General features: G+C 40.0%; 1 protein-coding gene across 2 annotated transcripts in view; it reads left to right on the top strand.

The window, feature by feature from the left end:
* The window catches only part of CA10 (carbonic anhydrase 10), a 187967-nt gene that overhangs the window by 66839 nt on the left and 105168 nt on the right, over nucleotides 1-15960 (top strand). For both annotated transcript variants that reach the window (XM_032128966.1, XM_032128967.1), the window contains exon 4: nucleotides 8568-8710. In XM_032128966.1, coding sequence (XP_031984857.1) covers nucleotides 8568-8710 — 143 coding nt within the window. The remainder of the gene's footprint in view (nucleotides 1-8567; nucleotides 8711-15960) is intronic.

Below are 15960 nucleotides of genomic sequence, written 5' to 3' on the forward strand. Positions count from 1 at the left end.
CAGAGCCCTGTGGGATGGGGTCAGAGGAATGCAATTAAACACCAGAGCAGAGAACATCGCTGTTCCTGTCTTGAACTGTCATTACAGATACACACTGCAGCACTCAGTGCTGAACTCTGTGCTGGCTCCTCACTTCTCTTTGCAAGTCAGCAGAGTCTGGACATTTCTGTCTCCCTGGCTGTCATTAACTGCAGGAGTCTTGTGGGAAGCCAAAATAGTGCAGAGCTACACGCAATTCTTGAGGGGTTGCTATCACACGAACAAATGCCTTGGAGAATGGGACTGGTTAACCCCTCCTGAGTGCTCCTTACACCTGCCCCTCACACCTGCCCTCTCCAGACTGAATCTCCTAATGCCCTGCAGTTCCAGAGTGAGAATACTCATTAAACCCATCCTAATAAAGGGAGCACTAGCAGGCATGCCCTGGATTTGGCAATAAATAGTTAAATTCCAACTTACTACCTGAGAGTTGTGGTTATTTTAGTAGCAGTGTACTGTGAGGCACTGGGATACCCAGAAAAAGCACTTTAGGTAGAATAAATATGCTGTCTTTTTGGGGTTTTTTTGTGTTCCTACTTTCATTTATATTTTTCAGCAGAAGGATCGATAGTATCCCAAAGACATTAAAATAAAGCTGAATCTACAGAATAGAGCTCAAGGTATCTGCTGGATAAGCAGTCTTTTCTCTTCCCTTAAAACAATAAGTTCCGAATTACTTTTCTCTGAACAACTTTTTCTATTTGATTTCATCTATTTGAGGCTTTCTTCACCTTTCTTCTGGATCTTCTTTAAAGTCTTACATCTCACTCATCCTGCCTCAGAACAGTCACTCATTTTAACAGCACAGCCATAGTCCCCAGTTTTACAGCATGAGCTACAGAAAACCCAAAGATGAAGAACATGAAGAGGAAAGATTAGAGATCATAGGATAGCTCAAAATCTGTTTCCTGCATTTTAATGCAAAGCCCTGCTTCAAGTCCAGAACAACCATCACAGCTTCGTTTTTGCATTTCATCTTTTTCCCTTTCAGTCTGTGCTTCAACCCCAGGCCAAACTCTCCCCCCACCTTTTCCACCCCCCAAATTAGAGGGAGGGCCAGGCAAATGCTCTCAGTTGTGATTGTGCCTGGTTCAAGGGAATCTGTTGAACCCTGGCAGTGATTGATGGCTGAGGGACTGACCGCTGAGTGGCAGTAATTGGTGGCAGCTCATTAGTCATACCCACAGCCCAGGCACTGGCAGGCAGAGGAAGGGAGCCCAGTGTCCCACTCAAAGGCAGGCAGGGCACAGACCCAGCCCACAGGAACTGGGGATGGAAAAGAGGGAGAGGCTGCTGCCTTCCTCCCCTCCCCTTTCTCATTTTTAGCTCATTTGCCAAGAAGGATTTTCCTTACCCAAGACTGACACTTTAATGAGCAATCTGTGCCGGCTCCACTAAACATCCCAGTTGCTTCTTAACCTTTAAACCAAACTGTTCTTTAATCTGTTTTCATTTTTGCCATAGTTGTGCTAAATCTTTCAGCAGCAGGAACTCCACTCACATTACATGGAAAATCCCATTTCCCCCAAGACTGTAGTATCTTGTTGACTAGAATTGAGAGAGATACACATTCTCTTTTCAGAACTTCAGCAACCCTGGCCCTAGAAGATTGGTAGCTGCTTAGTTTTGGACCTGGATATACCTCTCCCTGTGGGTGCCCCTTCCTCCTCCTGCCATATGAATAATGCAATAGAGAAAAGACAATATGAAAAGCATCTGTAAACATCTTTGTAAGCAGCTGACCTATATTTTTCAGAAGCATTAGTGTTTGATTGTATAGCTTTAGTATGTGTGAACTCACCACAGTGTGGCAGAGAAAAATGTAATTACATACTGTTATACAGCTGCTCTTTACCACAAGATTAGCATAATTTGTAGAAGTGAATTAGTCTGGTTTAATCACTGTAATGAAAGGAGTGGTACCATGTCCTAGACTTGTATCCCAAATGTGTAGATAAAAATAAGCAAAAGCTTTGCAGGGCCAGAGGTCACTAATTGTGGTTGCTAAATACTTTTTTTTCCAGGTAATACTCTTAATTTAAGAAAATGCTTAATTAGGCATAAATAAGCAGCCATAATTTAAAAGTTAAACTGAAGAGGGCATTGCATGATGTCTCTATTAAAGGCATAGCAGAAAATTACCACTTTTTAAAGACAGTATCTTTCCAGAATCTTAAATCCTCATTTTCCCCTTCCAGTTTTCTGTTATCTCTCATTTAACCAGTGGAGTGGTTGAACTCTTCTTGTCATTGAGAATCCTTCATACAGAGGGAAGATGACATTTGAACAGATCAGTATGGAATTATGAGTATGGAATTAGCAGTATGTAATATGATGCTGCTGGAGTTCTTCAAAATTTTAATTTTTTATATGTTTCAAGATATAGGGATGAAAATCTTTAAATTTTTTACTATCTTTTGAATAATGGCAATGCTGTCTTACTCTGGAGGATATATTTCAGCTATCAACCCTTTGCTGTTTAAAAAGAAATCAGAATACTTTCAGTTCTCAAATTTGAAGCCATTGTGATACTGTCTGGTATTACTGCAGTCTGGAGATTTCTGTGACCAGTTACTGAGATGAATGCCATTCTATGCTCTGTCATTTCTTTGGTGTCCCTGATTTATCTCTCAATGCCTTTATGACTTTACGTTTGGCTTTTATGTAGAGGCAGAGCAGGTCATGTGGCTATCCAGAGGCATTAGTATGATAATTTTCGTCAAGCTGAGTAGGTGGAAATAATTAATGGACTGCTTTATTGATGTACATAGATTACTGATTCTCTCTGTGGTTCCAATTCCCAGCCTCAATAAAGTAGCTTGAGATCTTATCTGAGGGACCAGTAATTACATAGGGCAAGAATAATCACTGCACAAATACAATCTAATGCTGTTTTATGCCATTGCTAGGGCCAGTGCTAAGGCTTAAAAATATAAACAAAGATGTGCTGCATGGATAAGTTGACACCTTTCATTTAAATTCATGAACTCTGGAGAAACTTAAATTCAGAGAATCTGTGCTCTTGCAAGTTACAGGCTTGGTGCAGTAAACCAGAAATGACATGACTGTCTTGCCTAGACTCCACCTCATGTCATTGACAGGGATCAGTAGCAGATATCTTGGGAAAAACAAGCGTCTGTAAAAATAAACACCATAAAAATTGGATCACATTTGCCATTTTTTGTCTCTCCAAGCCTGATGCAGATTTTAAGCAAGTATTTTGGCAGTTCACATCACTGTGATATTCATCCTAGAGTTCTGTCTGACCTGAATTAATTTGTTCATTTTATCTGTTTATACTAGAAGTCACTTTTCTGATGCTTGATTCTGAGACAGTTTCTCAGATTCATTCCCCATAAAGAAGCTCCTGTGTGGGAACATCCCTTGGCACCTTTTTGGGAGCAGTAAGGAAAAGAACTGATACAGCTTTAGTGCCACATAATGTTCCCTGTGCTGCTCTTACAGCCTGATCACCAGCTGGTCCTACACACGCAGGCAGTGTCCTTGCTTCTCATACTCCTAGAAAAGTTATTGGTGGCTTTTAAGACTTAGAAAATTGTTCTTCAATATCTTCTTCTGGCATGTCTTATTTTAGTTTTATATTTAACTGGTCAGAGTTTATCACCTTTTCCATATTTCTTATTTGGACAGCATTTTTTGAAAGATGCTCCCTTACTTCCAGCCACCTCCTTTATTTCCTGAATTTGAAGTTTTCTGGCTTCTTTTCCCCTGTTTAAACAAAGGCTCAGAACAACCCAGAACACCGTAATTCTGGTGTCCATTTAAATAAGATTCTTCATTTCTATCTAGTTCTTCACTGGGTTACATAAAAATCAACTACACAAGGCTTTTCCTTCCTACAGAGATCTGAATTCAGTGCAGTGGGATACTTACTATGCAATCATAGAATCACTAAGGTTGGAAAAGACCTCTGATGTCATAGAGTCCAGCCCTTAACCAAACACCCCAGGCTGACCACTAAACCATGGCCCCAAGCACCAAGTCTACACATTTTTTGGATGCAAAAAGTGTTGCTTCTATAGTTGCTGCTAAAGCAGAGTCCTTGCCTTGCTCAGACCCAGTCAGTTCACACAGGATACTTGTCCACAGTCCTTCCAGGACCCAGACCTTTGAGTCCAGCATAATTTTTTATTACAGTCAAGCAATTCAGATGTCATACACAGCACACCCCTGTTCCCATCCTGGGGAAACTGCTGGTTCCCCTCAGCACAAATGCACACTGTTCCCTGCAGGCAATACCATTCTGCTTATCTGCAAGTTTGCTGTCCCAATGGAAGGACATCCTTCTGGGACATCATTCCCTCATTGCTTTCCTCTGGAGAGGGGAGGCTCGTATTTATTTCAGCAAATCCTTGGTACTCATCACCAGAGTAGCTCTCAATCCTTGTTTTATTGTTCTAGCTGCTTTTCTTTCACTGCTGTTATGCATAGGTTTGGTAAAAGCCATCAGAATCTCTCATCCTGTTGTGTCATGCTGATACTCAAGCGTCTTCATTTATCTCAATATAAATTGTTCCCAGTAAATTGAAAAGAGCGCAGCTGCAATAAGATACAGACTGAATAAAGATGTCAGAGATTCCTGCACAGGTACAAAATTAAGTAATTCACTTCACCTTATAACACACACACACACACACAAATCTGTTATCCCCAGTGTGCCAGCATACAGAGGAAATAAACTCTGAATTTTCTGTTAGGAGAAGGTTGAAGGCATTGGTCAGACACAAACTTACGACCTGATGTGTGTGGAACATGCTTGCAACAACTCAGCTCCCAAGCAGTGCAAGTTTAGGGGGATTTAGAGAGGAAGTACAGATGACACAGTTGCTATATTCAGGCTTTGGGTACAATAACCAGGAGCTGGAGCACCTTGTTAAATGAGATTTTGAGCTGGTATGTGGCTTGCATGCAAACTGGAGTCACAGTAGCTCCTGTACAGCGCAGGAACTGTCTAAAATGTTTCAGAGGTCCGCGCACAAAAAAGCAGCATATTCCACACATGAGTAGATTTTTATGGAAATACAACCTAATTGTGGGAAAGGAGACACTGTTTCATTAATGACTTAATCCCAAGTAGAACCTTGTCTGCTAGTTAAACTGGAATAAAAAATAATAATTTTATATGTTTTCCTACATTCATATACCTAATTTCTTCAGACTAAACAGTTAATTCAGTATGTATGTTTAATTTAAGCCTTGGTTTCTTACATGAACCTTCTTAGATTTTTCTATTACGGTTCTGAATACTTTTAAATCACTTTAGGCATCTAAGCAGCAGCACTAATTACTTTAATTAAATGTAATCAGACATTAATATTGCTTAATATCCCCATCCTCTAGTTAACTTAGGTGTGCAGTGTCTAAGTCAGTCATCCTTAATTAACCCTGGGCTGAAGCACAGGCAGAGTCACTCTGATCAGTGGGGTGAGTGCAGCAGTGGGGAACTTTTCTCTTTGTGTGCCCAGAAACAGCAGCAGGACTGGAGAGGTCCTGGAGCTCGAGTCTGGGGTGTTTAGGGAGGAATCAAAAATTTCAGCTCAGACTCACATGTCTGGTGACAGCTGTGACCTTTGCAGGGCAACACCACAACTCTGCAGCTCCCTCTCCTCAAGTTCCAGGCTATTGTGACAGGCACGGCACAGAATGCAGGGTTCCCTGTCAGGAACAGGAATGGCATTATTAAACATCCCCTCCTAGCAGCTCTTTTCCAGTGCAGCTTTTCTAGGTCAATCCCAGTTACACCATAAATTGTTTAACTATTATCAACTTGAAGGTAATGGGCTGACCTGTTTGGTTTGCTGTTTTGCTGTACTTACCCTTGTCTAGGTTTTTTATTTATTTTAAAAACTTGCTGAAGACTTGTTTTTGACCAATTTCAGGAATATTTCTTACCAGAATGGGTTTTTTTAGTAATACTAGAAACCACTGAAGCAATAGATTCCCCTTGTAATATTTTCCCCCTTGATTCTACAACTCTACAGTTTCATTAACTCGTTTTTTTAAATAACACCACAGGAGGATTTATCAGGGGAAACCAGGGTCTCTCAATTAACCTAAACTTTTATTTTAGGCGTCTGTATAAAAGGGATTTTCTCTTTTACAAAAGCTGAAGTGAGCTGCTGTGGTATTTCTCTTCAGAAAAAGCACAAGTAATTGTGAGATGGTTTGGTTTTAATTACACTAATTTTATTCAATTTCAGAGCATTAGCACTATTTTTTTTAGTATATTCTGTGAGCTTCTCTAGGCTTCTCAGTCCAGAGTGGAAATGGGAATTGACTGGGAGGGCAAACAAAGGAGCCAAAAAACTTTTTAAGACCCTACTGCCAATTTATTTTTCAGATCACACAAAGCTTCACTTACTTTAAGGACCTTCCATCTGACCTTCTTTGGCAGCACACAGGGTTTGTTATTCAAATAAAAGACTGCTGACACAATTTGATGTGAGCACCTGCAATTCCACCCATTTTGGGTGCTATTCCCTGACCATTGCTTTCCCATGGTTGTAAAGAATTCCACTATCATCCCTCCTCTGAGATTTTCATGCAGTACATCCTAAGAGGAGTTGCTAAGTTGTCTTTCTCAGGTGTTAAAAAAAAGATAACTCACCAGCAAATATAAGGTATTAGTAGCACATAGTCACATAAAATTTGTATGTGAGGCAGCTTTAAGCTCTGCTGGCTGCACCATGTCGATCATGGCTGTTAGAATTCACCTGCACCTGGAGCACCCTCTGTGGGCACAGACAGGCTGGCACCAAGAAAGAAAGAGTTTAACATGAAAATTGAGTTTTCAGGTATTTTGTAATAAGAGTTAACATTTGTAGATGATAACACCTGAGCTACTAGAGCAGGCAGATACTCAACAGCTGCAAAACACTTCCCATGACTCCTGCACAGACACTAACAGGGAGGTTTTGCTGTGCAAGCAGCAACCTAAGAATTCCCCAGAAAGTATATCTAATTTTGTAAAAAAGTGACAGGAAATACAGATTAACCCAACCAAAGCTTTATATCTACATACATCCAAACTTTGAAGGCAAAAAGAACTGAGTTCTATGAAACACATTAGGAAAATGCTCACCAAGATCACCCTTTTCCTAGGACTACACTACTCAGATGTATTTTCCACCTTACTCCCCTCCAAGGACTATCCTCTCAATATGTTAAGCCAAACGTAAATGTGAGGTTCAAATCCAGCCAAAATTCTATGTGGCTCCCACTAGAGGAGCCAAAAACTATAATCAGGAGCAAACATTCACACTACAAAGTCCTGCATCCAACTAACCACCGCAACAAAAAAAGCTTTTTATTGCCCAGGTGGGTTGTTTTCAGCTCCACCCACCAGGCAAAGCACCTATCCTGCCCCAGGGCCCCAGCCTTCCCCAGTCTGGGTTTGGAGGCTTTGTCACACACAGTTTGGACATCAGAAGAACACTTCGAGGCTTAAAGGCTATGAAAACTTTTAGCAATATGCAAAAAGAAAAAACTAAAGTCAAAAGACTCGCAACAAGATTTTGAAATTTCCAGCTGCTACACAAAACTACGGAACAGTTCTGATAAGGTTGAAGTTGCAGACATGAATCTAAATGTGTCCTTTGTGTATCTTGTGGTTGCACTTTACTCATTTACAGAAATGTTTTCAGCAACCAAAGAGAAGTCCAGGTTGATCTTGTCTGTAAATTGCAGGTGAGATGCAATGGGACCCTCAGCTGCAGTTCCCAGATAAGCAGCAATATGTAGTTACATTACTTTTTTTTTTTCCCAGTTAGGAAAAGCAGGAAGGAACTCAGTTTATCCAGTCAGGGTTTCCTCCTTGTTCCAGGCCATTGCATGCCCAGGGAAGGATTACCCTTCCTCACCACCACAGCATGACTTGTCCAGCAAGATTTCTTCTAAATCAAAACTTTATGTAAAGAAAGATCTGGGTGAACAGAAATAGGTAGAACCTCTAGAGAGCAGTCCTGTTCTCCAGTATCCCAGTGTGTGTTTCTCTTACAACATTTCTGTGTATTTTAATGAATTTTCTAAATATTTTAAGTATTTTTTTTTAAGTTGAGTAGAATGGAAGAGTTTCGGTCCAAGAACACATGGAATATATGCAAAGTTAGCATAAGGACTAGTGAGTCACTAGCAGGAGAAAGCAAAGCAGGCACAAAACTTTAAAAATATATAAAGAAGTTTATTAACAGACCTGAGCAATAGGAATTACTGCTCAGTAAATATTCTGTAATAGCAAAGGAGCTGTTTATTATGGAACCTGGGATTATATCTAAGAGGAAAAGAACCAACCCACCTTCTTTCCTGATACAAAACTATATGAAACCATATGTTCTGGTCTTTGTGTATGAAGTTTTAAATTTCAAATGCAAAATGAATTTGCCTGTTTTCAGTTTCAAAGTGTGTGCGCAGACAATCTGACAAGTTTAATTACCTGGCCATCTGCCTGGCATGTACTGCTCCAGTCTTTTCAGACTTCCCTTAAACTTGCACTTTCTTATATTTTGCAGTGCCCTCCTTTTGGGGTTTGGTGAACTCAGCTTGGAATCTTTGCTCTGTTGGGAAAAGGCAGTCACCTGTCAATATTGAAACCAGCCATATGATTTTTGATCCCTTCCTAACTCCTCTTCGCCTAAACACAGGGGGAAGAAAGGTAGGTGGTCTGTCCTGTTCTGGTGTACATAATAAATGGAGTTGGTAGATTTAAAAAAACCTTTGCTATATTTTATATTTCTAAAGCATTTACTTTTATCTGGCAGCTCCGAGGCAGAATAACAATGTCGTGTGTTTTTATTAAAGATACTCCTGAAATAACTGAATGAATCAATTCTGTTTATCCAGCTGAAAGGTTGATATTTCAATTCTGAAATTATTTTATAAATAGTACATCTTGAACCGGTTAGCAGTCTTGGCAATAGTCATTAGTTTATAATGGTTTTGTGTTGCTTTTCTTATGTTGGGGTGCTTAAAATGGTATTTTAAAGTATTTATTGCTTGTTCCATGCAGTTGTCTCTTACCCAATCTGTGGTACAGACCAATGCAGGTAAAGAGGCACCATGAGTTACAATATCAGAGCAAGCAGAGACTCCAAAAAAAGGTTATCTAAAAATCATTTATCTTCCCTTGTTGTCATGACAAACAAGATGTCTGCTGGAAACAGCGTGACATTCTAGGAATTTGGTCTGTGGAAGTACATGGAGGTTCTGGTGGCACATGTGCAAATACATCAGAATTGATGTGGGCTTCATCACAGAAATCATGAAATGGTGGTGGTGTTATTATTGAAGGACAGTAATGCTTCCAACTCTGGCCCAAATTTCAAGGTAATATATACATTTTGCTTTTTAAACAGAAATGTGTGAAGGGTTTTAGTTTTGATACAAAAAAACCCTCAAAAAACAAAACCTCAGAGTTTTAATGACTCTGCTATTTACGTAAAGGCTTACACATTTCACATTATATATCTAAATTACAGAATGACAAACATGAAATTCAAGAATGTGGAAGTTGTCAGTGAGTCAAATGCAGGAGGTTCAGAATATTCAGTGTCTCCAGCAATTCTAAGAATTCAGCTGGGTTTTTGTAGCAGCTCAGAGTGAAGCAAATGTCTGATTGTTGATAAAATTTGGATGCACTAAAAAGGTGGGAGATGCTGTATCAGTAATGAGGTTCTTACCATGTTCACAAACACTGCCACTGATGACCTTCTGTCGTGTTACAAGACCAGGATTTGTTCTTGGTGTGATTTGTCTTGGAGAGGTTTCCAAAACGGTTAAATCCAAATTCTCCTTTGAGAAAAAAATTGCAATTTCGATGCCTTAATAAAAATTCTTCATTCATAGTTAAGGCTTCAGTGAGAATTTGATTTGGCAGGTAGTATATTTGTGTTCCCTTCCTCAGTAATGTTTTTTGTATGTTAAAAATAGAGGTGTGTTTCATATGGGCTGAAGCACTTCAGCTCTCAGAGCTCTGAACCAATTGCTATGGCAGCCCGGGAGTTTCTTAGACAAGACTTAACTGTGATTATGCTGTACATGAAAGGATTTTGTGGAACTGATCCTAAGAAAAATGATGAATAAATAAAAAAGGGATTTGATGTGGTTTCAAATCAAAGTTATAATAAGCTAGCTTACATGCACAGTGAACAAGAGAGACAGCTACTTGCACACAGAGTCACAATTATAAACCTCTTTTGGAAAAGGGGATGGGAGGAGGCTCAAGCTCTAAGAGAGCAAGATGGAAGGAAATATATTTCTCAGTTCAGTTGTTCTTGGAACAGTAACTTCAAATTCTTTAAAAATTTTTTTGCTATTAATTTAGGAGTTCAGTTTTATCTGAGTTTGAAAAATATTTATTTAATTTTGAAAGCAACATTTCTACTTTGTGTGCTCCACTTTGGAAATTAACTTCTGAGGAACAGAAGTGGCTCACTCACAGGAACAGAATCCAAGACCAATGTATGATCACTGTCTTAATACTTCCTCTTACCCCTTTCAGACCTTGCCACTCATTTCCTCTGGGCTTTATTTTTAGTGGGGAGCATTGCTTAATTTCTGTAAACCAGTTACCTGTTTAGTTCTCCCTTCTCACACCTTGGCAGACCAAAACTGTTCCATTCCACTACAGAGTTTGTGTCTAAGGTTTCCACTTAAGCACATCCCTTTCTGGTTCCTTTAGATAGTTTATTTTATTTCAGTGTTAGTAGTGGAAGCCTTTTAGTAAACCAGATTGAGACTTTCCTACAATTTTTTAGACTGCTTGGAAATAAAGCAATATTTTTCTTTTTCCTGAAGAGAAGAAATGGTCTGACAGGAGGGTATGAAGGACAACATCACTGTTTTCCTACCCTGCAGCCTACAAGGGGAGGAAAGCCCAGTCTGTGGCCTATCACACAGCAGGTGACTTAATGGTTACTTCTGGTCTGAGGCTAAGAAGAAAATTCTTCCCGTTCTGTTCAGGAGTAAAAGGGATGGCAGTGCTATTTGCCAAATACTTATAACTCTTTGATCCAGTTTTTTGCAATAAGGTTGTGGGGAGCAGTGATATATTGCTTTTTGTGCTGGCCAACGACTGCAGGGCAGTATCAGTTCACACATTTACAATTCAAGCACCATCAGATGTTATTCTGTGTTATTCTGTATGTGTGATTCTTCATTTCCTGAGAAAGTGGCTTTTCAGGTCCTGAAGTCTTGAGTGTCATTGATACAGATAATTGGATTTCAAGATCCAGAATCTCAGCACAAGATATTTAATGAGTTTACATGCAGATAAATTCCCCAGAAGAAATGCTGCTTTTGAGGAAACTCCCCAGGTTCCAGTTCTCTCTCAGGCCCAGCTTTGTCTCTTGGTTATCCATTTTAATGAATTTAGCAAGCAGCCCATTTCAGATAAACAGCCCTTTCTGGTAAACAATGCCAGCCCTTATTCATTTGCAAATCACACTCCTCCATGTCACAAAGAATGGTACCCTTTTACTCTCTCTGCTCTTTTTGCCTTGGATTCACTTAAGCACTAAAGCAATCAGCACAACGAGTATCTTATGCTTAGGCAGGAAGCAAGTGGGTTTCAGTCTCCAAAGCAGGGATTTCCAGCCTGTCATGGATGATTGTGGTGGATGAACAAACCACCCCACTTCCCACTGATCTTGTCCTTTGCTGGGATTCCTTCCTCTGTGCAGCACTGCAAGAGCTCTGCCTTTGGTCCCCCAAATTTTGTCCCTTGCCTTTCTGTAGCCCATCTGTCTTTGGTCTCCTGGTTCCCTTTGGACTTAATTTCAAAAGCCCCATTTCTAAAATTCCTTAAGAATGAACTACAGTTCTTGGCCATACTTATTTTTTTCTTTTTCTCCTAAAAACATGTTGAGCAGCAGCATTTGCTTTAGACACCAAGTGCATCCCTGACAATTAATTAAACCTTGCCACATCAGTGACCTTATGTCTTACGAATCATTGTAGGTCACACTCAAGAACTGAAATTGTTGCATAAAGCAGGTAAAGTCCTGTTTAAAACTACTTGATTTTTAAGGTAGGCAAGGACATTATACCTGTTGTTGACCTCTGGGGAAATAAAAGGAATCGATGTCTGCTGGCTAAGGACTGTTTCTCTGTAGCTCAGTGTGCATAAATGGATGTTACTCAGCAAGATCCACACATCTGCCTGCTCACATGGAGCATTAATGAATGCAATCACGTATTACTTAAATTAGTATCTTTATAAATAATTGGTTCATTCTATGCATCACAATATAATGGCAACATTTAGCAGCTTCTAAACTAAAACAGGGTAGGAGAAAAGAGATTTATGGCTTGAAATCAGTTAAATGGTTTCTGTGCCAGCTAGTTCTGATTCCATGCTGTTCAATCAATTCAGAGTATTACTAGCATTTTTCTCAAGAGTGCAATATATGAAAACTGCCAAGCTTTGCTTTGGTGATTACTAAAAGGACAGATACTGCTATGAACCATATTTCAGCACTGCAGGAATATAAAAAATGAATTGTTAGAAATGGTCCAGGAGGAATGGATAGCAATAAGACATCAATGTCATCTGTAAACTGACTTGTGATAAATTTTTAGAGGTCTTAATAATATGATTTTTGATTTAGAGTGGCTTTGGAAAGTCAAAAGTCTGATGCAAACATCAGAAACTTTAATGAATAAAAAATGAAACATAGTACTGCCGCTCAAATATTTTTTTAACGTTTCTAATGCTTCTGCAGTTCTGCATGTTCTGGAATGTGTTAGTGAGTGACCTGGTAGTGGAACCTGCAGGTTAAAGTAATTTGTTTATTCATCCTCATCATGGAATTTAGAACAGGACAAAAATGCTGCGTTTTATTTCAGAGGTACCTGCAGATTTTGCTGTTAGTAGACTGTGCATAGGGAAAAACACATTCAGGGTCTACATCTTACCCTATACTGGGACCTCTCTTTCCTTATTGCTTCAGTTGTCCTTGAGATTGCATCAGTTCGGAATATGTGACATCTTGGTGTGTTCTCACTTTCTGGTTGTCTCTGACACAGATCACCCATGAAATGAGTCCTGAACAGGCACAAGAATATACATCTGCAGCTTCTTCATAGCATAAAGGGGTTTTTTGCTCCAGTGTAACTACTCTGCTTGACATTTTATCTTGTCTGGTGCCATAAAACAAGCTCACTGCTCTGTCGTGGGAAATTTCCTGGGAGATCCTAGACCTGGAGAGCAATTCAGTCCCCAAACAGCACTGTAGCCTCACGTTGCGCTCGAGATATGACTTCAATTCGGCAGCAGGACCTTTCAAATTACGTGTTACTGTCTCTCAGCTGCAGTTGCATGGTGATTCAAAGCAGTCCGTGGTGTCCTAGCAAAGGTGCCTGTGCTGTCCCTGGAAATGCACTCAGTGGTTGTAATCAGAAACATCAACAGGATCTGCTTTTCTGGACACTGGGCAGCAGATCCATTAGAAGGTTAAAGATGTTATTGAAGCTGAGCTAACAGATCCCAGCCAAAGGTCTTGCCCATCCTTTCTCCCTCCTCATGTTTATTTCAATAAGTTGCTTTCCACTTTTCAGTCCCTAATGATGAGACTTAGAAAAAAAAGATTGGAGCAGCAGCTGGCCTCTAGCTACAGTTTGATATATTCAAAGGAATTTTCACATTTGCCCACACTGCTTAATGCCCCTTTCCTTTTTACTAATAGACACCGTGTGCTGCATTGATAGTATCTTATTTGGATTTATTTCATCCTGCACTTAGGTCTATTTATAAACCTAGATATTTATTTCAAGCCTTGCAGAAGTAAAAGTAACATATACCTTGTCTGTGTACGTGATTCTCTACTTAGGGCTGTAGTCACTGGTACGAAAAAGGCTGAAGATTTTTTTCTCTCACACTGATCCTGTTGTTGTAGTAAAGGTGTGCAAGTCTCCTCACACCATATGCTTTAAATGAAATATAGTTTTGTATTTTAGCACTGTTAAAACACATTTCCTGGACTCAAAATGATGATTCTTTGCTTTTTTTTCTTGTTACAAACATTAATAAATGTATGACATATTGAAATGTAGTAAAATATAATAATATGTTATTTAAAGTGGGTATTTTTGACACAATATCAATGAAATGTTGTTAACTGAGAGCCCACTGTAATGGATGGGCATGTTCCATGTCATTTTGTACACAGAATTTGAAGCATATTATCAAGGTCAGGATATCTGGGGAAGGTGCAGGCATGTCCAGGGTTGTTGTTCAGCTGCCACCAGTTCAGGAGGCAAAACCCTTGCCATGCCAAACAGAATTAGTAAGAATCCATATCCCTCTCCTCCTGGTAAATCCTGACCTCAGCATTTACAAGTTTGTGTCTGCAGTTCAATGGCAAAAGGCTGCAATTTCTGTACATTGGAGATTTCTTTTTCTTCTCAGAAGGCAACTGTTGGTTACCTGTTCTGGTCAGTCCATCCTTTAGGATGGTGCCATTCAGGACTTTGAGGAGCTACGTTGCTATGTGGCTGCCACCCCCTGTGTCTAAAATGGCTCTGGGATTCTGCAAGTGTGGATTGGCACATAAGTGGGGACTTGATAATGTGTGTAAGGTGTCAGCTGCCCATCTGGGCAGGTGCCACACTTTCACTGAAGCTGTTTGTGGCAACAAGGTGCTGATCTAGCTTTCCAAAGAGCTCGGCAAACAGCAGGCACAGGGATTTCTGGTGGCAGCTGTGAAGTGGGAGCTGTCAGGGCCTCAGTTCCTGACAAATTGGACGTAGCCATTAACGAAGTGAGGGAAAAGATTCCTTTTTTTTTTCCTCACTTTCATCCAAAATGGTTAAATCAAGAAATCACCACATATTCAGCAGGGATTTCTGCCTTGCAGCTGGAGCAGGTACTGTGTGAGACACACGTCAGCTTTGCTGTGAGATCAATGACACTGCTGCCAGGGTAAAAAAGGTGCCATTCCCAATTCTGAGTAGCAGTTTGGTGCTGGATAGAAGTGCAAGTTCATTGTTTCTCCTCCCAGAACTGTTAATCTGTGATGGTTGAAAATTGAAGCAGGCACAGTTCGCTTATAAATGGAAGAATTAAACTAATGTATTTTAGGATTAGATGCTAGAAAGGAGCTTAAGGGGAAAAACTGAAAAACTGTCGTCAATGAACGGTATCTAATAATCAAAAACAAATCTGTGGATCAGCAGCTCCTCATCTAATTGGGATCTGGAGGGTGGAGCAGTGGAAACATTTAAGCTGTGTGTCATCCAGCAGGCTGAGGGAAACCATCAGTACATGGTTCTGCAGCAGAGGAGGAAAATGTACATAAATTGGGGGTAAGAAACTGTTCTTACTATAACAGTGTGTGTTACAGGGGCTTATAGACCTTAGAAGAAAACTGGAAAGATGAAATAATCCTTTTGCATGTACCGTTTTTTATTTGGGATGTGTTGTTCCTGTACAGAAAGTGACAGAGGCTCAGAGCTCGTAGTGGTACTGTTGGTGTGTGGTAGCCCTGTGTCACTTAGGTAAGTGTTTAAATCAGTAACTCTTTGTCTGTGTTATGTAATTTCCAACTGAATCAATTAGAAATAAGCATTTTTACCTCCAGCTTTTTTATCAAGTCATTGCTTGTGTCCCTGAGCAACAAACAGACCCAAACTACCAGGGTAGGTCTGACAATGGAAATTTTAGCTTTTATGATGGGAAGATAAGAGAAGAAAGTTTAACTTGACTGCCAAAAATCATTGAGCAGCTTGTTTTAACTGGAAAATGTGAAGAAGGAGATGAAAATAAACATTTTCTCCTGTAAGCTTGCATAGAAGAAGAATGTGTTCTGCATTCTTATTCACTGTAACAACTCGGTGCCACCTGTCTCAGGGAGGCTGTTCAGCAGGAGAGGATGTTTCACAGAACACGTCACGCTGCCACATAGATAC

Source organism: Corvus moneduloides, chromosome 19 (assembly GCF_009650955.1).
Source record: "Corvus moneduloides isolate bCorMon1 chromosome 19, bCorMon1.pri, whole genome shotgun sequence".
NCBI lineage: Eukaryota > Metazoa > Chordata > Aves > Passeriformes > Corvidae > Corvus > Corvus moneduloides.